This window comes from Poromitra crassiceps (assembly GCF_964638095.1).
Source record: "Poromitra crassiceps genome assembly, chromosome: 9".
Lineage (NCBI taxonomy): Eukaryota > Metazoa > Chordata > Actinopteri > Beryciformes > Melamphaidae > Poromitra > Poromitra crassiceps.
Window position 1 is genome coordinate 23,461,086 of NC_139630.1, and position 23,920 is coordinate 23,485,005.

At 47.1% G+C, this 23,920-nt stretch overlaps 1 protein-coding gene across 1 annotated transcript in view; it reads right to left on the minus strand.

The window, feature by feature from the left end:
* LOC310782218 (WD repeat-containing protein 17-like) overlaps nucleotides 1–23,920 on the minus strand; it is a 150,101-nt gene that overhangs the window by 6,883 nt on the left and 119,298 nt on the right. The window contains exons 32-33 of the mRNA XM_083642900.1: nucleotides 23,633–23,744; nucleotides 21,527–21,668 (exon numbers count right to left, since the gene is read on the minus strand). Coding sequence (XP_083499026.1) covers nucleotides 21,527–21,668; nucleotides 23,633–23,744 — 254 coding nt within the window. The remainder of the gene's footprint in view (nucleotides 1–21,526; nucleotides 21,669–23,632; nucleotides 23,745–23,920) is intronic.

Here is a 23,920-nt window from a genome sequence, read left to right on the forward strand (position 1 = left end):
AACAATACTAATAAACATTGACATATTCTCAGTTTCATTAAACATCTTAGGCCGGCTTTACCGTGGGGAATATGAATATATATTAAATCTTAAAAAATCTTAAATTTCGAATCCGTTGAAATTTTTGAAATTGCTTGTTCACAGCCAGAGATAAAAAAAAAAAAAAAAAAAAAAAAAAAAAAATTGGCCCAGCTGACGCGTTTCGCGTCATCTGGGCCAAGTCCGTCTTGCAATTTGGAGGCAATTTTTTTTTTTTTTTTTTTTTTTTTTTTTATCTCTGGCTGTGAACAAGCAATTTCAAAAATTTCAACGGATTCGAAATTTAAGATTTTTTAAGATTTAATATATATTCATATTCCCCACGGTAAAGCCGGCCTTTAAGCAAGCCCCTAACATTAAAGACATGGTAGTGTGTTCTGTTCAAGCCCCAACCTTTGTTTCTGAAAAATTAGGCCAACAATGGTTTTAGTCTCTATAGCCTATAGCCAAGTGTTGAGCAATGCAATGTCCAATTTTACAATGAGATGCACCCACTTTAACCCTGCAGGTGTAATTATTACTTCAGACTAACTAATAAAGTAATAAAACCACTAGTAAACCAGTAGGCAGCACCTGGCCTGCTGTTCAGTGAGTGGCCTGACTGCGGGCACAAAAAAAAAAGAAAAAAAAAAAGTGCAGGCCAGGCCAGGCCACCGGGCATTTGCCCGACGTGCCCGATTATGCAGGTTGGAGACCACATTGCATTAATATGTGCATGGGAGGGGTATAGAACTTAAAAGGTATTTTCATCCTAACATGAGCCCAACATGTAAACTCAGATTTTGTTTTAACCTGCCATGCTCTTTAATGCTACAGACTAAAGTCCCTATTAGCTGATGGACAAGATACTTTAGGTAGGTCTACAGGAATAATGATGGACTTTTTCCAGAGAGCTGGAACAGTGTGACTGTCTTAGGAACATGCAGCCGTAAGCTCTGAAGAACCTTTTTTTTTTAGCAAGATAGCAGGCAAGTCATCCGGCCCCATTGATTTCTTGTTACATACCTTACTAAAAATAGACTGTAGCCTATACCTGCTGAGGTTCAATTATCATGGCGATCAGAGGCATTACAAATGGGAATAAAGTCAAGGTCAAGACTCTCTGCCGCCTTCTGAGAAGGGTCAGTGTCAAATCGAAGATTTTTTTTTTTTTTTTTTTTACTAATTACAGCCTGGGTTTGGTCTTTGGGGAAGGGGGGGGGGCTGTCTGGGTATTACCGTTATTTATCCAGCGGAATTACATTGAGATTTCCATCTCTTTTTCAATAAATGTATATAACTCACCCGTTTAGAGTAAAATAGACGCTAAAGCAGACATTCCCCCCCTTCTATATCCCCCCCTGATTTTTTTTATCCCATTTTTATCCCCCATTAGTGCTAATTTAAATTGATTTATCCTGTTTGCTGCTCCACCCTCTGCCGATCTGTTGAGAGCTGTCCAAAGATGTTTTGGGTTGTTGGGAGTCAAGTTTAGACTCCAGGGGCCAGTTGCACCAACAGGGCTTAAGACTGGGTATAAGCCCAGTTGACATTAGTTTTTTTAAATTTAATACATAGAATTGGGAACGTTACATTCAATTTCATTCAGACTGCCTGGCACTCAATCGCCGCCATTTTCCCCCGGAGCTTCCACAGGAGGAGGGAGGGTGGGATTTGCCATTGTTGTAGGAGGGTGTAGTGACGCACATACAGTAGTGGCCATAGACTGTATATTAGAGCGTAGTGGCACAGTGACGGCGTGAAATTTGACAACAATGGCACGTCGTCTTGTCCACCATCTTGACAACGAGCGGGCATTTAGACGGGAGAGAGTAATTAGGGACAGAAGCAACCCATTGGACTTGTATAATGACGAGGAGCTGATTGAGAAGTTTCAGTTCTGTCGGAGAGATCTTTTTGAACTTATTGAAGAGCTGTCACCGGTTTTACTTCGTTTCGAACTCAAGCTCTCACTAGTGCCTTAAACGCTGCAACGCAGCCCTATGGAAGACTGTTATTTTGCTCCAAAATTACTTTTCATTAAAACCTGACCACCCACCCGTAGGTGGCGTGGTACCCCCTGGGACTGACACGGATCCACGTGACTACGTCACGTCCTGTCCGCCCAGGGATAATCACTTCCGCTTTCTTCCAGCCGCTGAAGAAGACGTGTTTACTAAAAGCTCCAAACGGTTAACTATGAGTTAGCTCTTTTACATAGCTTTAGATACTAGGCTCGTTCCGTCTGATTTGCTCACCTCAAGAGGTTCGCGTGGACGGGATAAAGCAGGCTTCGGGGACCCGACCCTGTACCCTTCACCCTGCGGCGTCGGAACAAGTCATCTAAGCTAAGAGTATCTTCCTTAGTTAACTGTTTATTGCTACCGCCGTGTAGCTCTGCTAGCTACCGCCGTGTAGTGGTTATTGCTGCCGCTGTGTAGCTTTGCTTCGCTCCCCTGGCTGGGGCAGCGTTTTCGTTTGAGGGCCGATTTAGGTCCGCGCTCAAACTGTTAAGCTTTGCATACGTGCAAATAGCTTGTACCACGTAGCACAGGAACAAAGAGGCTAATTAGCCCAGTTCTTACAGATAGCTACCTTGGCACCCGTGCGGGTAGCTTTCGTGTGCTAGGTACTTTAGGCGCCGGCTTTAGAGCGCGCGCGTTAGATAGTTAGCTAGTTTGCTCAGTGCAGCTAGCTTGGACTACCTTGTAGCAGATAGTTAACGTGCACACGTGCAGTTAATGTCTGTGTGCTAAGTACTTCGCGCCAGCTACCCCTGTGTAGGGCGCGCCTTAAGCGAGAGTAGTAGCTAGAAGCCATGCTCTTCAGTTAGCTAGATAGCTAGCTTGCTCCCGTGCAGTCAGTATCTAGTGATGTGTAGCACTCCAGCTCTTACCGTTGCAGGCTTAGCTTGCACGTTAACCCCGTTATTCCTGTTAGCAGAGAGAGGGGGGAACAGCTAGGTGCTGTATTAGCTGTGAGGCTACGCTGGCCGGTTACGACCGGCACAATTCATTTGATGTGTGCATGCCTAAGGGCAGGAGCACGCCGCTCAGGCGTTGCTGGGACCTACATAAATGTAGTGTAGCTTTTACTGGCTTCGGCCCCGAAGGGGGCACTCTGAGATTTTAGCTAGGCGATTCGCTAGCTAGGTGAGCTCGCCCCGCATGTTGTGTGGGCCGCTTCTCTCAGTACTTACGCCATCTTAGCCAGCTTGCTTGTCTGCTAAGTGTTGCTTGCCTCGTGCAAATAGCATCTACTAGATTGTAACTCCCTCTGAGGAGTTTCTTCTGAGATTGACTAGCTTCGCGGGCCGCTGGCCTTTGCTTGCGGTCACGCTTGCTTCCCCGTGTTACTCAGGGTAGAGACTCGCTGCACCGGCTTGTGCGCAGGCTTGTGTTAGCGCAGGCTTGTCTCTCAGTGCTTATGCTAGCTTAGCTAGTGGCTTCCACGTCTGTTCTCTCGGGTTAACAGGTTGTGGGTATTGGTGCCCCCCCTTCGGGATGGGCTATTGCCACTTACGTTACCATTGCACGCGCACGTTCGCTAGCCTCTGGGTTGCTTACTGTCTAGCCTGTGCTTCTTGCTAACCTGCTAGCTTGCTTAAGCTAGCTATTAGGGTGCGCCCTGCGGGAGCTTGCTATTAGTGGTTAGCTTCCTGCTTCCTCTTGCTACTGAGCAGGGAAGGTCAGGGAGGGGATGGGCCGTGTGTAAAACTACTTTGGCCGAGTATGAATCGGCACGTTAAGTGCGTGTTCTGCCTTGGGCACGAGCACGCTGCACAGGCGCCTTGAACCCTCGGTCTTGTCCGCAGCTAAGCTCTTGAGAGCGGACCAAGGTCCGCTCTCAAAGAGGTGTGGAAGCTAGCTTGCCTTGCATACGCTACGCGTCCAGCAGGGCTTACAGCTCGCCAAGGTCTGGGCTCAGTGCCAGCCTTTGGCTTGTAGCTCTAAGGACAAGCCCACCGCCCTTGGTGCCCAAGGCCCGGGGTGGTTGGGAGCTCTCCATGGGTCGCACTCCCTTGTTAGGCGCCCCCTGCAAGTGCAGGGAGCCTGGCTGGGGGCACAGCGCACCTTGGTCTAGCAATATTTAGTACTGTTTAGCACAGAACGATAGTTTTTTGCAGATAGCTGGCGTGCACCCGTGCAGTTAGTATCTGTGTGCTAAGTACATTGGGCGCGAGCTACCTCCGCTACAATAGACATACTGCTCCTTGCTGGCGCTACGCGTCCAGCAGGGCTTACAGCTCGCCAAGGTCTGGGCTCAGTGCCAGCCTTTGGCTTGTAGCTCTAAGGACAAGCCCACCGCCCTTGGTGCCCAAGGCCCGGGGTGGTTGGGAGCTCTCCATGGGTCGCACTCCCTTGTTGGGGCGCCCCCTGCAAGTGCAGGGAGCCTGGCTGGGGGCACAGCGCACCTTGGTCCATGGCCACGGCCTGGCCTCGGTTGGCAGCACCCAGGTCAAGCCCACCGGTTGGCTCACCAAGGCTGGGCTTAGTTCCAGCCTGCGGCTTGTAGCTTTAGACCCACCGTCCTCAGTGCCCAAGGCCCGAGTTCGGTCGGGAGCTCGCCCAGGGTCTCATACCCATCATCTAGGCTCGCCTTGGTCCATGGCTACGGCCTGGCCTCGGCTAGAGGCTTCTAGGACAGCCCACCATCAATGGCACCGACGGCTCTTGCTGGTCGGGAGCTCGCCTGGGGGCCGCACTGTCGGACAAGTCCACGTGCGGCCGGTCTCGAGAAAGAATGTTACCTCCGCAGTCCCCCCAGCCTGCGAAAGGCGCACGGCAGGGGGGGGGGGGTTACTTCGATACAACAGCGCGTCAGTTGGCGGAGCTTGCGTAAGAACTTCTCCCCCAGCATGCACAGCTTCTACGGAACTGTCCATGCGGCGGGGGGGGCGTAGCCTCTCACGTCCCGCCCCCCCATCAGGGCACCGGATCAAAAGGTCCCGGTGCCCACCAATACCAACAGGCTTGATGCCTGGGAGCATCTATGTTCCCCGTCCCCATTACGGCGCACCCTCCAGAGGGGATACGCGCTACAGTTTGCCCACCCACGTTCGACGGGACCCCCGATCTGGCCGTGAAGGAGGAGGCCATGGACGGCTCCATGCGTCCAAATTTGGACCTTCGGCGTCTCAACAAGACGCTGAGGAAGTCCCGTTCCGAATGCTCTCTTCCCCGCCTGTTCAACGAGTTGAGACAGGGGGATTTCTTACTTCCGGGGATCTGGAAGGTGCGTTCTTCCATGTCCACATGGTCAGGAGACACAGGAAATACCTGAGGTTCTCCTTCCTGGGGAAGGCTTACGAGTTCTGTGTCTTGCCATTCGGCATGTCTTTGAGCCCGCGAACCCTCACGGTGTGCGTGGAGGCAGCCGTGGCTCCCCTCCGCGCGAGGGGGATCCGCGTCTCCCTATATCTCGACGACGTTCTCTTAGCGGCCGACTCGAGGGTCCGTGCCGCGGAACATACCAAGGTGGTGACCGATCACCGGCGAACCTTAGGGTTTTTGGTGAACTGGCAGAAGAGTTGCCTCGTCCCAGCGCAGGCGGCGACCTTCCTGGGGCTCGAGCTTTACTTCCTGCGAGCCTTTCGCCAGAGCGACAGGCTCGCACGGTTCGGACAGCAAGCCAAGGACGTTAGGTCTGTGCCCTCGGTGTCAGTGCATCAGTGCACAGTGATGTTGGGCCTGATGGCCTCAGCACTGCATGTGCTCCCGCTAAGGAGGCTACACATGCTCTCGTGGTCCAAATATGGTTCTCAGGCTTCGCCTGGACTCTGCCGGGGACCGTCATCGCAGGGTTCCTCTGACAGGTCAGGCCTGGCAGGTGCTGGCTATATGGGCGGACCCCCGTTACCTCTCGAGAGGTACTCGGTGGGGCCCTGTCCCGCTCAGGATGGTGATTCGCACAGACGCCTCCCTCTGGGGAGGGGGTGCGATTTGCGGGTATTTTTCGGCGAACGGCCGGTGGGAGGCTCAGGAGCTTCGCCACATAAACGTGCTAGAGCTGAAGGCGATTCGCCGGGCTCTGCTTCAGGACAAGCCCACCATCAATGGCGCCGTGGGCCCATTGTTGGTTGGGAGCTCTCTTGGGGACCGCACTGCCGGACAAGTCCGCGTGCGGCCAGACTCGAAAGAGAACGTTGCCTCCGCAGTCCCCCCGGCCTGCAGAGGTAACACTTCCAGCGGCTCACACATGGGCACCATGTGCTGATTCGCTCGGACAATAGGGCAGCGATCGCCCACCTGAATGTGCGGTCGGGGGCGCTGAACCATAGCGGGGATTCACCTGTGGGTGTATCCCCGTCTCCTTTCAGTGTCAGCGGTCTATCTGCCGGGACGGCGGAGTTACGACCGGCCTGCTGTCTCGAGGCAATCCCCGTTATACGGAGTGGTGCCTCCACCCTCGGGTGATGGAACAGGTTTGGGCCAGGGTTGGTCGCGCCTGCGTCGATCTCTCGCATCGCGGCGTGCGACACAATGCCCAGTGTGGTTCTCGATCCAGGAGGACAGCCCCCGTTAGGTCATGACGCGCTAAAAGCGCACGCGTGGCCGAGGGAGGGGCTCTATGCGTTTCCCTCGACCCCCCCTGATCCGTCAGGTGTTGGACAGGGTGAGGGAACAGCGCCTCCGGCTCGTTTTAGTCTGTTTGGCTCAGGCAGACATGGTTTGCGGACCTGGTCTCCCTGGCGCAAGATCCGCCCTGGGTATTGCCGGTACGGGCCGATCTCCTATCCCAGGCGGAGGGGGAGGTGTTCCACCCCTCCCCAGGCAGGTGGAAGCTAGCGGTCTGGCTCCTGAACCGGACCAGTTGCTAGCCCAGGGCTTGCCTGATAATGTGGGATGCACTATGCAGCAAGTAAGGGCGTGGATCCAGTGAACTGCAGTGTGCGACCAGTTCTCTGTTTCCTTCAGAGCCTGCTTGACGCGGGTCAGTCCCCGCAGTCGTTTAAGGTGTACGTAGCCGCGATTCTGCTTGCCATAGGGGAATTGAAGGGAGCCCCGTGGGGGCGTACCCTTTGGTCTTGCGCTTCATGAAGGGGGCGCGTAAACTGCGCCCGCCGTCGCGGTGCGTTTTTTCCCCAAATCGGACCTGGTTACGGTGCTGGACGGGCTAACGGGTCATCCGTTTGAGCCCTTGGACTCCGCCGATTTAAGGGTTCTGTCTTTAAAGACCGCGCTGCTGCTGGCCTTGTCGTCAGGAAAGAGAGTTGGTGACCTGATTGCCCTCTCGGTGCAGCAGGCCTGTGTGGTTTTGGGAATGATGGGCGCAGGGTTACGTTGCGACCTAACCCGGCTTACCAACCTAAGATTATTAATGTCAGCTTTAGGTCTATGGTCATAGACTTATCAGCATTCTGTCCCCCGCCGTTCAGTTAGAGACGGGTGAGGAGAGACGTTTGCTCATGCTGTGCCCCGTAAGGGCGCTCTCGGCCTATGTGGCCAGGACGCGTTCTTTACGCATTACAGATCAGCTGTTGGTTTGCTTTGGGCAAAGGGCCCAGGGCGGACCCCTTTCCAAGGATCGCTTATCACACTGGATAGTGGAGGCGATCGCGTTGGCATACTCTGCCGTGGGCAAGGTTCCCCCAGAGGGTATCAAGGCGCATTCTACGCGAGGTGTTGCGACATCCTCTGCGTTGTTGCGTGGTGTGTCGGTGGAGGACATGTGTGCCGTGGCCTCATGGTCCTCTCATCACACTTTTGTCAGGTACTACGGTCTCGACGTGTCCGGTTCGCAGTTCGCGCACGCGGTGCTGTCGGTGGCAAGAAAGTAGTATCGTTGCCACTCTAATATGTCATTTGGTTAGGCATAAACGTTGCCATATGGCCGTGGTTCACCGGTGCCTTTCGGGTCGCCCTGTGGGGTGCTCCCGGCAGCAAGGTCGGTTGAATGGAGGCACTAGTGAGAGCTTGAGTTCGAAACGAAGTAAAACATTAGGGTTGTGCTACAACCCAGGTTTTACGAGTGAGAACGAGAGCTCTCACTACCCAGCCTTGCTGTGTCGATGCGTCACGGGGTGCGTCGGATCTCAGCGGGCTGGAAGAAATTAGAGTGCTTATCCCTGGGCGGACAGGACGTGACGTAGTCACGTGGATCCGTGTCAGTCCCAGGGGGTACCACGCCACCTACGGGTGGGTGGTCAGGTTTTAATGAAAAGTAATTTTGGAGCAAAATAACAGTCTTCCATAGGGCTGCGTTGCAGCGTTTAAGGCACTAGTGAGAGCTCTCGTTCTCACTCGTAAAACCTGGGTTGTAGCACAACCCTAACGATTTACAGTATGTGTCAGACCGCAATGCAGCTCTACCACCGGCTTTGCAAGTGCAATTGCGCTTCGTTTTTTTGCAAACGGGGCTTTCCAGAACACTGTTGGGGACATGATTCAAGTCCACAAGTCCACTGCCTGTCGTGCCATCTGCCGGGTTTCACTGGCACTGAACCACCGCCTTGCTGCTCATGTTCACCTTCCCACTGAAGCAGAGGCTGCGGTCATGAAGCAGCGTTTTCGCCAGGCCTCCGGCATCCCGGGGATCGTGGGCTGCATTGATTCAGATTCAGATACTTTTATTGCCAAGCAAGGTTGGTGGTATTTAGTTTCAGTACATGATGTTGTAGCTCCGACATAACATGGAAACAGGACATTGATACATTTAGACAATTAGACAGTTACACCATTCCCCCTTCCAAGAATAACTACATAAGAAACCCAAAATGACACAGCCGAAGAAGGCTGTGTCTGAGCTAAAAACTTTGGCACTTCCATGTGAATAATGGCTCGGTATTGGAAACTGTGTATTGATAACGTGTATATCGCGTGAAGCCATTGGAGCCGACCTCCCAGTGGTTAGAGGACCCGCGCATCCGAGAATCTGAAGGAAGAATGAGGGATGAGTCTCGCGCTAGCTAGATGGCTGCTAGCTGGCCACTAGATACTTTTAGGTGATCGCTCGCCTCAAACTCGATGTACTTCGGTGATATTATAATTTTTGTTTTACACAAGGTGCAAACTACGGCTCTTGACTTGTCCACTGTGCCACTTGGGGAGTTTTTTTTAAGTAAAACGAGCCATTTAGAAGCGTATTGCTGTCGTTCTCTTCCATGCTTGCCTACACAAGCAGGAGACAGGAAACCGAATGGCTTGACTACAAGTACGGGTGCGACGAAGGGACAAAATAGTGGCATGCAATTAACGCGATTAAAAAAAAAGAACGCGTTATGGTGGGCCCTTAATCGCATCACGATTAACGCATTAACGCTGACAGCCCTAATATATATATATATATATATATATATATATATATATATATATATATATATATATATATATATATATATATGTGTGTGTGTGTAGGCTATATAATAATGAACAATAAACTCATTGATAAAATACCCTAATATAATCTTCACTTGAGGTTTCACTGTCTTCACGGGGAGATCAGGATGCATCCTGGGAGAGCCTGCACTGTGGTGGCTACATGCACGGTCCTCCATAACATCTGCGTCAGCAAGAGGATCCCTCTCCCCAGGCATGACCATCAGCCGGTGCAGGAGGAGGAAGATGTGCAGCCCGCGGCCCCAGCAGCAGCCCACGGGGACATCGCTGGCCGACTAGCCGCACACGGATTGTGAACATGTTATAGGCTATAGCTAATAGATTCGGACTCCTCTTGTTTCAAAAGCCGGTGGTAGCGCTGCATTCCCGCGTCTGGCATATACTGTAAATCCGTTGACAGCTCTTCATTAAGTTCAAAAAGATCTCTCCTACATAATCGAAACCTCTTAATCAGCTCTTTGTCATTTGACCATTTCCAATGTATTGCTTCTTTCCCAATTGCATAATTCCCATCTAAATGTCTGCTCATTGTCTTGAAAACATTGTTTTTTTTACTTGTTTACACAAGTCAAAAAGAAAAAATAAATAGGCATAGGCTAGAAGATTAAATAAATATTCTATTGTTAACAGTACACTGATGTGGTCGATTCTTTCATTCTTAATAGTAGCCTATACTTTTCACGCAGGCATTAGCCTATGTTGTGCCACGTATGTTTGTCTTTTTTAAATTGTGATTGAAAGAACAGAAGCTCGTACACTGTCTCGCCTTTTCAACATTTCATTCCGGTATGATGTTTCTTGGGCCGTGGTGGTACTGCAGGCTCCACTTGCGGCTTGAATGGCCCTCCTAAAAGGCCTCTCGTGGATTTGTTGGGCTTCTTCCTCACGGAAGACACAGGCTGGGGCCCTAACCCATACTGTTCCCGGGTAATATAATATATAGAACAATATATATATATAACAATATAGCCTATACAACATAACGAACATAGAAATAAACCGAAAAATATAAATATAACAATATAGCCTATAGGCTACAACTACAGCGGGTTCAGAGTGATGCTCTGCCCTTCCTCGTCAATGAGGGACACAGTCACTGGCCTAGCAAGCTGTTGCTGGAGCAGCAGAATTTGCAGCTTTATCTTCTCCTTCTCCAACTCCAACTTCTCTCGTTCTGTGTGGATTTTTTGGTCTCCATTTCAACCCTCACTATGTCCTTCTCCAGCAGCACCTGTTGAAGTTCCTCCCGATCTCTCTTCCTTTTCTTTTGAGGGGGTGGTGGTGCATGGCTGCTGCCGCTGCTGCCTGAAGGCTGTGTGGCATCGGGTGTATCTGAAATAAAATAACTAATTAGGCCCACCATTATACATTTTAGACTTATTTACCATATATTTGTTTTAAAACAAATGTGGAGTTTTATGTAAAATCCACACACCTTCCCAAACACCGCTCTCCTCACAGACATCCTCTGGCTCGGCCTGGCTCTCCTCCGCCACGTCTTCCTCCGTCCCGCCGCTCTCAGCACCCTCCAAGCCAGTGAATGCAGGGGAATGCTCCCCAAACACATCAACAATTATGTCACTATATAGTGACACTTTCGGGGGAGAACCGCCACCAGTAGGATGATTATTTTTGGCTGATGCGTCCTTCTTCGCCTTGCTCAGTAAATCCTTTCATTTCTTTTTCATATCTTCCTCTGTGCGAATTGTGCCCGAGTCTGAACACACATTAATCGCCTCCGCTATTTCTGCCCATATAGTCTTCTTCCTCTTATTCGTTACTACATTATACTGCTTTGCTGTCAGTATCCCCCTATGCTGGCTGTACATTTCGATAAGTTTCCTTATTTCAATGTCCATGAAATTACCCTCGGCTATTCTTCTTGCAATAAAAGTCAAAACAAAGCAAGTTATTTTCAATTTCGAGGGGGTCAGTGAAATTGTTTTGACGTCACCACGCTCCAAGCACTGGTGTTTTTGAATGCATTGCTTAGGGACCATTCGTTATTTAGAAGGGGGGTCACTAGAGGGATTTGGTGTGCTCTGAAATAAAAAGCTGTGCCCCTTCCCTGATCAAAATATATTTTTCCTTGACCCTCCCCAAGCGATTTGAAAAATATGATTGACCCTCCCCAAACAATATTGTGGCGAGCTTGCGTGGAAGAATGCAGACTGACACAGAGATGTTACTTTTAACCACTCCTGCGCCTCATAAACCGCGTGACAGCAGGGGTGCTATTTATTCCACATCGGAATCATTCACCATTTGCAGAAACTCTGGCCAGAGGTGATCAAACACACTAACAGTCTCAGTCGTGGTGGCTACATTGATAGTAAAACTAAACATTATCCTGGCCACACCAAACATTGCCATTACCACATAATGCAATCAAAACATGAGCACAACATCACTAAAGCACGTTTTTAACTGTAACAGCAACAAGCTTCCCACAAGAACATGAACTCCCATAATCCTTTGCGCTTCTTAAAGCAGAACTGTCACCAATCAGAGCGACCGCCTCCTCCGGTCGCTACATAATGCTATTTTCGCTTGTGAAACAATCTTCAGTCTGTGTATATCAATATTTGTGTTTAAATAGCGGTCAATGACTGATGGAAAAAAAGTTCACCGGTTCTATTATTGTGCGTAATTGCGCAGAGCCAATCTCCCAGCATGCATTGGGCAAATACATGTGGATAATAAATAGCATCCAAATGAGCCTAAATAGATAGAAAGCTCGATAGAAATAATGTGTATTACACAACATGCAATTGTAGAACATTTCAATATTGGACAAAATAAAATCTTGAAATCAAAACACAACCCTATGTGAAACATATATGTCATCCCGGTGGTATAAATATCCCTTGCAGACTTAACGTAATTTAGGAGATTAGTGAGCGTAACTCGGTTCTACTGTGACTTCCTAAGAGACTTATCTGCGCTGCCGCAAGATCGGCTGTAAATGTACTTCCATATTATCACCAGAAAAGCGCCACTGATTCGCCAGATACTGTACACGCCTACTGTCTGGATAGGCCAACCACAAAGATCGACAGATAGGACCGCCAAAGAGAAACAATGCACCGGGACATACCAAACAGTTTGGACAGGAGGGGTGTAAATGAAGCAACTCAGTAGTTGTTGAAGTCCGAAAAGCAAACATTACACACACAAAAAAAGTTTATATATTTTTATTGAATCAAAATTGTATACCCCTCCCCTGGACTCAAATTAAAGAGAGTGTACCCTCCCCCAGACTAAATTTAAAACAAGATGACCCTCCCCTATTTTCCTCCAGTGGATCCTTCCCTAAATAACAAACGGTCCCTTACCATCAACAAATCATATGAAAATAACAAAATCAACAATGTGTTTGCTCTACTCGTGTTACTTCGTGACTTCTCACGTAGCGTTTTACTTCGTTTCGAACTTCGGATTCTCACATTATGCCAAGCTGCTCCCTGCAGCAATCCTACTGGATAAATGTAAATTTTTCTAAAAAAATCAACCCCTATAAAACCACCCATTACGTCTGAAGGCGTCTTGGCGACTGGCAATGACACCGCCACCCGCTCCGCCCCCGTGACCGCCACGTCACGTCCGTGCCTGTGGCCAGAACTCTCACTCTTTTTGCTTTTCCAGCGACCTGGATAGAATGTCCTCTCTTGACCTTTTTTTTTTTTAACCAAGGTTTCTTTATTCAAGGTTTTTCATTTCGTAATACAAAGTTTACAATATCAAACTCAAATCCCCTGAACCCCCCACCCACCCCACCCCACCAGACCTGTAGAAAGAAAAAACACAAAAACAAAAACAAAAAACAACACACATTTATACATTATGGCCTTACATTTCCAGCTTCCATGTTTTCCACGAATGTTAGGAAGGGCTGCCAAATGGCAAAAAATCTCAGTACGGACCCTTGAATCGAGTACCTGATCTTCTCTAGTTTGAGAAATTGCATAACGTCTTTAATCCACTGAGAGGAAGTGGGAGGAAGAGGGTCTTTCCACTTAAACAGTATTAGTCGTCTGGCTAACAAAGTACAATATGCCATCATGTTGCATTTATAGTTATTTAGTTGGACATCCGGTGGTGCGACACCAAATAATGCTATAAAGGGGGATGGGACTATTGGTTCTTCTAAAATTTTGGAAAAAGTATCAAAAATAAATTGCCAGAAGTTAAGTAATCGTGGACACGTCCAAAATAAATGTAATAAACTTGCAGGAGCCTGTTTGCATCTATCACAGGTCGGATCCAAATCAGGTTTGATTCTGGACAGTCTAACTTTACACCAATGAAGTCGATGTACCACTTTAAATTGTATAACAGCATGTCTTTGACAGATGGATGATGAATATATTCTGCGAATAATATTTTGCCAAACTTCTTCTGGAATTTGTTCGTTCAAATCTTCTTCCCACCTATTTTTGAGAAGGTCTAAAGCTGCTGAATTATGGAGACTAAGAAGATCATATAACCTGCCTATAACCTGTTTAAAACTAGTCCTGCAAAAAAATATAGAATCTAATAGGGATGTGGGGGGAAGCAGGGGAAAACAATCAAAGTGTGAGGCTATAAAGTTCCGCAGTTGTAAATACCTGAAAAAATGTGTTCTAGGGATATTGAATTTGTTCACCAGTTGTTCAAAGGATGCAAAGTTATTGTCTATATAAAGGTCAGATAATGATGCTATCCCACTCCTTGACCAGACCTCGAATGCTCCATCTAAGGTTGAGGGGGCAAACATGTGATTATTAACTATCGGAGCGGATAAAGAAAGGCTAGTGATTGTAAATGAACGCCTGAACTGGTTCCAGATTTTTACTGACTGTACGACGACAGGGTTGACACTATAATAAGAAATGGGTTTTACCATAGGAATTTTGGAGCACAACAAGGCTGGCAAGGAGGTGGGACCACAAGATGCACTTTCCAAGATTAACCACTTAGGAGCTTCAGGACTTACATCCTTCATCCAGTACAACAAGGCCCTGATGTTGCTTGCCCAGTAATAATACTGAAAATTTGGGAGTGCCATACCGCCCTGGAGGCGAGGCTTCTGTAAAATACTTTTTCGTATACGCGGGGTTTTTTTGCTCCAGATGAAGGATGATATGAGTGAATCAATGGACTTGAAAAAGAATTTGGTCAAAAAAATAGGAAGACTTTGAAACAAATATAAAAACCTGGGTAGCACATTCATCTTAATTGTATTGATCCTTCCACACAGGGAGAGGGGCAGCATATCCCAACGTTGAATGTCATGTTTCAAGCACGATATCAGGGGTAAGAAGTTAGCCTTATACAGATCTTTATGATTATGTGTGATCCAGATTCCCAAATACTTAAATTTCTTCAAACTAACTTTAAAGGGGGTTGAGCTGAATGAAGTATTCTTGGCAGTTGCATTGATTGGCATCAGTTCACTTTTACCAAGATTAGTTTTGTAACCAGATATCTTGCCAAAATTCCTTAATAAGTCCAGCAGTCTAGGGAGACTGGACACAGGGTCTGCCAAGTACAGCAATAAGTCATCTGCGTAAAGTGATAGTTTGTACTCCCGACCACCACGTCCAACTCCTTTAATGAGAGCATCCTGACGTAGGGCTAAAGCTAGTGGTTCTATAGCGACGGCGAAAAGAAAAGGAGACATAGGACACCCCTGTCTCGTGCCCCTACGCAGCCTGAAGTAGGCAGACAGGTTGTTGTTTGTACGTACCGCGGCCAGTGGGGAAGAATACAAAGTCTTAATGTATGAGATGAATTTTGGACCGAAACCGAATCTGTCAAGAGTATAAAAAAGGTAGTCCCACTCCACCCGATCAAAAGCTTTTTCAGCGTCGAGTGATAGTAAAATCTCCGGAGTATCGGATGGAGAGGGACTATAAAGAATATTTAGAAGACGCCTTATATTGAAAAACGAGTATCTGTTCTTCATAAAACCTGTTTGATCTGGACTAATTATCGAGGGAAGGGACAATTCAAGGCGACATGCTAGGAGCTTTGCGAGTAGCTTCACATCTACATTCAGAAGTGAAATTGGGCGGTATGAACCACATTGGAGGGGTCTCTTGACCTTTTTGCTAGCAACGGTTAGCTCTTGGCCAGTAGCGGATACCTGTCCCCTTGAGTTCCACAAACCGACACGGGAGCGGCGGACGAGACTGTGGGAGGTTTTTCATCGACCCAGTTCTCTTCGCTAGGAACGGCGGAACCTGCTATGAAAGCTTAGAGTATTTCTCTTGTTAGTTTAACCGCTAGCTCCGGCAGTCTCTTGCTAACCAGCCTCGTGGCATGGGGTAGCTGGTGTAGTAGTATTGTTAGGCTAGCCCCGACTAGCTTGATTGCTAATTCTCCCCAGCCGGGGAGTGTTGTTGTTAGCTAGTTGCTAACGTAGCGATCTTGCCAGCCATTAACCTAGCTTGCCCTATCAGGGTAGAATTGTTACACTACCTTTACTGTAACTGTTGCTGTGCACCGTTAGCTGTAGGTTAGCTAACTCTTCGCTAGGTTGCCAACTGTTGCTTGGCACCGTTCGGCTTGCCTCACTCGCATCCCGGACGGGTCAGCGAGTTTTCCCTGTGCTAGTCAGGCTGTGTTTTCAGACCCGCCTCGCTAAGCTATGGACGGGAAGTGGCCACTCTGTCTCGGTGCCGTGCCAAGATAGCTTCGGACGACCCGCACGATCTGTGCATGTTCTGTCTGGGGCCATTAGCGGACCCACACTTCTGTCGTAAGTGTGCCGCCCTCCTCATGTTGGCACGTCGCTACCGGGCCGCTGCCGTCCGCGAGGAGCTACCTCCTAGTGGCTTACCCACCATGGGCTGAGCCTTCGCGCGCGCTGCAGAGCGTGTTACTCCCCTCCTCGCGGGGTGGTGGAGAGGCACAGGATATACCTCAGGTTTTGCTTCCAGGGGGTGGCCTACGAGTTCTGTGGCCTCCCCTTCGGCCTGTACTTGAGTCGCAGACATTCAGCGTCTGCGTGAACACGGTGCTGGCTCCCCAAGGGGATACGCGTCTACGTCTACCTCGACAACATGCTCATAGCGGCGGACTCAAGGGACCTCGCCATCGCGTATACCAGGGCATTGATGGACTACCTGCAGACCCTGGGGTTTTTGATAAACTGGCAGAAGAGTTGCCTCGCCCCGGCTCAGGTGACCACCTTCCTGGGGCTGGAGTTGAGCTCCTTGGCGATGACGGCGCAGCTTCAGGCGGGGGCGCATTGTGCGGTTAGCCAAAGCCCTGCGTGCGGGGCGCACAGCGTCGGTGCATCAGTGCACTGTATTCCTGGGTAATAGGGCTGCGGCGGTTGCCATGCTCCCGCTGGGACGACTACGCATGCGTCCAATCCAGATCTGGTTCAAGATTCAAGATTCAAGATTTATTAAGTGCCCTAAAAGGGCAAATTGGATTGCAAAAAGCGTAGTACAAAGTACATACATAAAAACAAATAAGACAAAAAAAACATTGTAAAAACAGTCTAGAGCAGCAGTTTAAAGTGCAACACAATAGTTAAAGTGCAAATGACAACAGTAGCAACGATCTAAAGTGCACAGTAGAGATATAAAGTGCATAGTAGCAAAGTGCAGTTCGCTCACAGCAGCACATTTATATCACAAGAGCTACAATGTATCATTGTATTAAAGCACAAAAGAAAAAAACCTTGGTCCAGACCAAAGGGCAGACAAAGTATATAATACAGATATACTGTACTGTACCCCTAAGAATAAATAAAGATAAAAGAATAAAAGAATAAAAGGATAAAATAAATAAATAACAAAATAACAGCAACGGCAGATGAGGGGACAGCAGCGTTCAACGCTCTGATAGAGACAGGCACAAAGGAATTTCTGTATCTGTTCTTTTTAACTATGGGGGCACGAAGGCGGAGCCCGGAAGGAAGCAGCTCATATTCGAACCTCAGAGGGTGGGCATCATCTGATCGGATGGACACAGCTTTTTTCAGCACCTGGTTATTACAGATCTGGTCCAGGCTTCTGAACTGGGTTCCGGCTACCTACCTTCACTATTCTCCCCAGGGAGTTCTTGTCTTTAGTACAAAGATTACCATACCAGCAGATTATGGAAAATGAAATGACAGACTCCACAAACGCACTATAGAACATTTTCATCAGAGTTTTATCAACCTGATATTTGGCCAGCTTCCTAAGGCAGAAAAGGCGCTGCTGACCTTTCTTACACAGCATGTCGGTATTCAGATCAAACTTCAGCTTGCTGTCAATTACCGTACCCAGATATTTGTAGTCTGTCACTATATCGACAGGCTGACCGTTGACAAAACTGCTCTGGGGAACAGGGGGGAACGTCTAAAATCAATACAAACCTCTTTCGTTTTGGAAACGTTGAGTTGTAAGGAAGCGTTTTCGCACCAAGAAACGAAGTCGTCAATGACTTGGCCGTGTCCTACATCATCATTGTCAAGGTTCCTCAGTCACCACCTCGATCCGGACAGGGACCATCATCGCAAAGTGTCTTTGATGAGTCTGGCGTGACGGACGCTGCTTATCTGGATGGACCCTTCATTTACACCCGTCCTGTCCAGACTGTTTGGTATGTCCCGGTGCATTGTTTCTCTTTGGCGGTCCTATCTGTCGATCTTTGTGCTTGGCCTATCCAGACAGTAGGCGTGTACAGTATCTGGCGAATCAGTGGTGCTTTTCTGGTGATAATACGGAAGTACATTTCCAGCGCGAATAACCCACTGGAACAAAGTCGCGCAAACAAACAGACATGGCATCAAAAAATATAGAGAGGACGAATGTCCGTAAAACCAGCTATCTGCACAGAAGATTAAGGATTTCGCTGCAGTCTCTCTCTGCTGTCGATGTTCTTGTCAAATTTGAAGATGCTTTGGACAAAAAGGAGGACAACAAACTGAGAGGAATCAAACGAGTGCTGGAAGAGTTACTGCTGCCTCATAACAACGGCGACAAACCGTGTGGATGGCTTAATTTCAGTTTTGCGTTTGAGTTGTTTTCTTCTTTTTTTGAACGTGAACACATTCAAATAGAATGGTTTCAGGATTGCCTGTTAAACCAATCACTCGGCATCCCTGTTTTAATCTATAGGACTAAAGCAGGTCAACAATTTATTATTCTCAATGATGGGACAGCAGCAATTGAGAGTTCTTTTCTAGCTAAATAGCATATTGTTTGGGGAGGGTCAATCATATTTTTCAAATCACTTGGGGAGGGCCAAGGAAAAATATATTTTGATCAGAGAAGGGGCACAGCTTTTTATTTCAGAGCACACCAAATCCCTCCAGTGAACCCCCTTCTAAATAACGAACGGCCCCTTAGGCCTTTACTATTAAAACAAAAGTTCAAGAGAAAGGTTAAAACAGTACCAAAACGTTAAAAATGAACCATATAAAACAGAACAAAATAAAGTAAAAAAAAAACACAAAACAGATAAAGACAGAAAACTAAAATAGTACAATACTATGTAAAAGTCAATGTTCACAGGCTTGTTTCAGTTTCAGCCATTGTTTTGCTTGTGTGTTAAAAACGGTGAGTTCTGTCAATGTTTTTATTTCAGGTGGTAATGTGTTCCATAATTTGGTACCTATTACCGAGAAGGATGTCCGAATGTTGTTCTGCGTTTCGCTGTTCTACAGTTCCCGCTTGCTGCACCCCTAGTTCTAATACCACCGTCTTGTTTGTTTACTAACTGGCAGAGTATCTCTGGAGCAAGACTGTTCACACATTTAAAAATCAGTTTAAAAAAATGATAAGCCGTCAAAACTGTCAAAACTTAGTAGATTATATTTCTTGATATTCGCCGGGCTCTACGCCACTTCCGACATCAGATCACAGGTCACCACGTTCTGATTCATTCGGACAACATGGCCACAATCGCCTACTTGAACAACCAGGGCGGTGTACAGTCGAAGGCCTTGAACCAGTTAGCGGCAGAGATACACCGATGGGCGCACATCCGCCTGCTCTCCCTGTCAGCGGCATACTTGCCGGGCTGGCTGAACTTCGGGGCGGACTTGCTCTCGCGGAGCAAGCCCAGGCAACCTCCCATTGTTTTAGTTTTTTTCCTTTTCTTTCTTTTCCTATGTCTGAGCCTGTCTTGTCATATATTGTTCTATAAAAATTGAAAATAAGTTTTATTTAAAAAAATACACACAAATATAGCCGCAAGTGGCAATGGCAGGGGTTCAAGCCTTGCGCAAATTGAACACCTAATAGTCCTTGAGGCAAATTTGTAGAGCACGTTCAGGTGAACATGTGGAAAAAAGTTGCTTGAAAATTGGAGAAACAGCCTGGGAGTTACAAACGGGTGTGAAGTTATGGCATATTTTGCGTTAGGCCACGCCCACTTTTTACATCTGCGGCGCCCCCTTTTTGTCAAATTGCGAAATAGCATGTCAGAAATGCCATTCCAGATGAGGCTGAGAAGTTTGCAACTGATTATGCGAATGGACTTGATTTACCGCTATTACATGCTTACACAATCGACCCCGCCCACTTTCACCAATGATGACAAAACTTCTGATTTTGACTAGGACATCCTCCTTGATATATCTGACAAGTTTCGCGATTGTAGCGAAGCTTGTGGGCTTGCTGGGGGCGAAGCTTTTGGGCTTGCCTCGTGAAGTGCGCTGGATCGTGGATGAGGGCTCACGAGCTGTGATCGGTCAGAATCACAGGGATGGAGATAGGGACCGAGATGTCGGTCCTCGGACGCGGTTGAAATACCACTCGTGACCTGGCTGGGTGTAAGGCAGTCGGTCACCAGGGCCTGGCTGGTTGTAAGATAGCCAGGATTCAGCTCGGGTTCGGATTTGGTTGTGCTAATGGTTGACATTATGAAGGGTAGTAGGGATCGTAGAGCTTGCTCCATAGATGCTTCCTGGCGGTTTTGGTGGAAATCGGTTTTCCAAACTTTTCAAAATATCTCAAAAGTTTTCCAGACGGACCTTGAGGGTCCTTGAGGCAAATTTGTAGAGCAGGTTCACCTGAACATGTAAAAAAAAAAGTTTGAAAATCGGACAAAGGGCGTGGCAGTTATGGCCTTTAATGTAAAACCTTTAATTATAGCGCCACCTTCAGGCCGATTCAAAAAACATTTCTTGAGCAGAAATTAGCACCTGTCATTGTGCCAAGGACAAGGACAAGGACAAGGACAACAAGAATAAATAGAGCCGCAAGCGGCGATAGCAGGGGTTCAAGCCTTGCGCAGATGACAAAACTTCTGATTTTGACTAGGACATCCTCCTTGATATATCTGACAAGTTTTGCGATCATTGGACAAACAGGTGTGGAGTTACAGCCTTTTTTGTGTTAGGCGACGCCCATTTCTGGCATTTATGGCGCCCTCTCTTGGTCGAATTATACAACATTTTCCACAAATGGTCATCTCTGAACATCTCCAGCAAGTTTCATGAAGATTCGTTAATCGGTCATGAAGTTATGACAATTTAGCTGAGAGGCCACGCCCTCTCACAAATTTAACGATCAATATCTCCGAAACAATTCATTTGTTCAATTCATTTGTTCAACATTTCAAGAATCCAAAAATCGTGATTGTAGAGCTTGCTCCCTAGATGCTTCCTGGCGATTTGGTGGAAATCTGTCAAACGGTCTAGGAGGAGATCTCAAAAATGTGTTTTCCAAACTTTTCAAAATATCCCCAACATTTTCCAGATGGACCTTAAGGGTCCTTGAGGCAAATTTGTAGAGCAGGTTGACCTGAACATCTGGAAAAAAAAGATTGAAAATCAGACAAACGGCGTGGAAGTTATGGCCTTTAATGTAAAACCTTTAATTATAGCGCCACCTTCAGGCTGATTCGAAAAATATTTTTTGAGCAGAAACCAGCCACCAATATCTGTCTTTGTGCCAAATCTCAGGTCTCTACCCTTTACCAACTCACGGGAATTTGCGTCGGGGCAGATGAACAACAACAACAACAAGGACAAGAACAAGAATAAACCGGCACAAAAACAATAGGGTTTCAGCCCCTTCAGGGCTTGAAGCCCTAATAAACCAGCACAAAACAATAGGGTTTCAGCCCCTTCAGGGCTTGAACCCCTAATAACCCAGCACAAAAACAATAGGGTTTCAGCCCCTTCGGGGCTTGTACCCCTAAATACACATACACACATGTCCAGGGTGAGCTGCCAGTACCTTTAACGTGATCAATGCCTATGCGTAGAGCATTCTCAGGTTCATAGCCGAGTAGGTGGAATTTAATGGCTGAAAACAAATCTCCTTCAGACATGGCTGCCTCTGCCAAGGCCTTGCACTCCTCTAATGGAGGGAGACCACACTGGAATGACAAACAGATCAAATGACAAACATTAAACCAGGGGTGGCCAAACTACGGCCCGCAGGCCAACTGCGGCCCGCTGCCCGTTTTTAAGTGGCCCGAGGTTTGATGTTTTGGTTTTGGTTGGTTTGTTTAATGATTAAACAAACCAACCAAAACCAAAACATCAAACCTGCAACTGGACTCATAGTTATTATCACCATCACGCCACTGACATTCATTGTGTGTATATATATATATATATATATATATATATATATATATATAGGTATATATCGCAACAGTGAGGAGATCCAGGTTGTTAGATTGAATTCTTTTATTTAAGTTACAAAATAGTTTGCTTTATTTTTGTAACTTAAATAAAAGAAGTCAATCTAACAACCTGGTGTGCGCGGGACTAGCAGCACAGCTGTGCACAGGGCACTACTTTCTTTTATATATATATACATATATATATATATTAGGGCTGTCAGCGTTAACACGTTAATCGCGCGTTAATGCCTGCCGACCATAACGCGTTTTTTTAATCGCGTTAATCGCATGCCGCTATTTTGTCCCTTCGTCGCACCCGTACTTGTAGTCAAGCCATTCGGTTTCCTGTCTCCTGCTTGTGCAGGAGGCATGGAAGAGAACGACAGCAATACGCTTTTAAATGGCTCGTTTTACTTTAAAAAAAACTCTCCAAATGGCACAGTGGACAAGTCAAGAGCCATAGTTTGCACCTTGTGTAAAACGGAATTAAAATATCACCGAAGTACATCGAGTTTGAGGCGAGCGATCACCTAAAAGTAGCTAGCGGCCAGCTAGCTAGCGCGAGACTCATCACTCATTCTTCCTTCAGAGTCTCGGATGCGCGGGTCCTCTAACCACTGGGAGGTCGGCTCCAATGGCTTCACGCGATATACACGTTATCAATACACAGTTTCCAATACCGAGCCATTATTCACATGGAAGTGCCAACGTTTTTAGCTCAGACACAGCCTTCTTCGGCTGTGTCATTTTGGGTTTCGACTGCTCCACAGCGCCGCCGCCGGAAGTATCGGTTCTAGATATATTAGATGTTACCTCCTGTCTACATTCCAAATCTAAAATTCAAGATCACAAAGTACATTTATTTGCATTCATTTAATTCCCAATCACGACACACTGGTAAGAATGATTAATATCTAATTAAAAATGCTTTGAAATGCAAAATAATGGCATTTTAAACATGCGATACACAGATGCGATTAATCGCGATTAATCAAATTAATCGTTTGACAGCCCTCATATATATATATATATATATATATATATCGTAAAACTTCCAATAAGGGCCTGGTCCCCAATTGCCGCCGGGTCTCCAATAAACGCCTGGGGTCAAACTCAAGTTTGCACATAAGAGCCGGTCTTCCAATAACAGCCGGGGGCGGTTATTAGAATTTTTTTCCAGTGATCCCAATAGACTACTTGCACAACTCCACTACTTCCTGAAATGAGTAGGGCATCTTGGTTTCCTGTCCTACACTATTGGATGAACTGATTAATGTCAGGTGTGCCTGACTGCTGCAGTCACAACAACAGTGATCAGGCACACCTGACATTAATCAGTTCATCCAATGTAGGACAGGAAACCAAGATGCCCTACTCATTTCAGGAAGTAGTGGGGTTGTGCAAGTAGGGGTATATTTACCATATTATGAGCATTTTGATACTGCTGACCAGGAAATCTGTACAAAAAATAATAATCGCCTGGGTCAATTTTGTACAATAAAGAAATAACCGCCTGACTCCAATTGCCGCCTGGTCTCCTTTAAACGCCTGGGGTCAAACTCGATTTAGCATAATAAACGCCCGGGCCCTTATTGGAAGTTTTACGGTATATATATATATATATATCATAACACATCAGCAGAAAACATAGAAGAGTCATTCCATTGAATACAAAAACTAAATTTATATTTAAGTGATTGATGCTGACTCACCCTCTCATGTAATTGGTTGATTTTAGCAGTACTTCCTGGGTAAAATGCACAGAGCTTGGCCAATAGAAGCTTCTTGTCAGGAATCATGTGGAGCAGGTCAGCTGATAGCTCCCTGGTTGTAAACACAGCAAGGATGAAAAGATCTCACAAAGCAAGAGAAGGGGGTTGCAAGCTCACTTTGATCGTAACCCTGACCTTTTGGTTTCATGACAGCGGCTTACTTTAAAATTATAATTTCAAATATTTTCATGTGAATACATTTCTGTTAAGTCACAATCTATCGCCAGC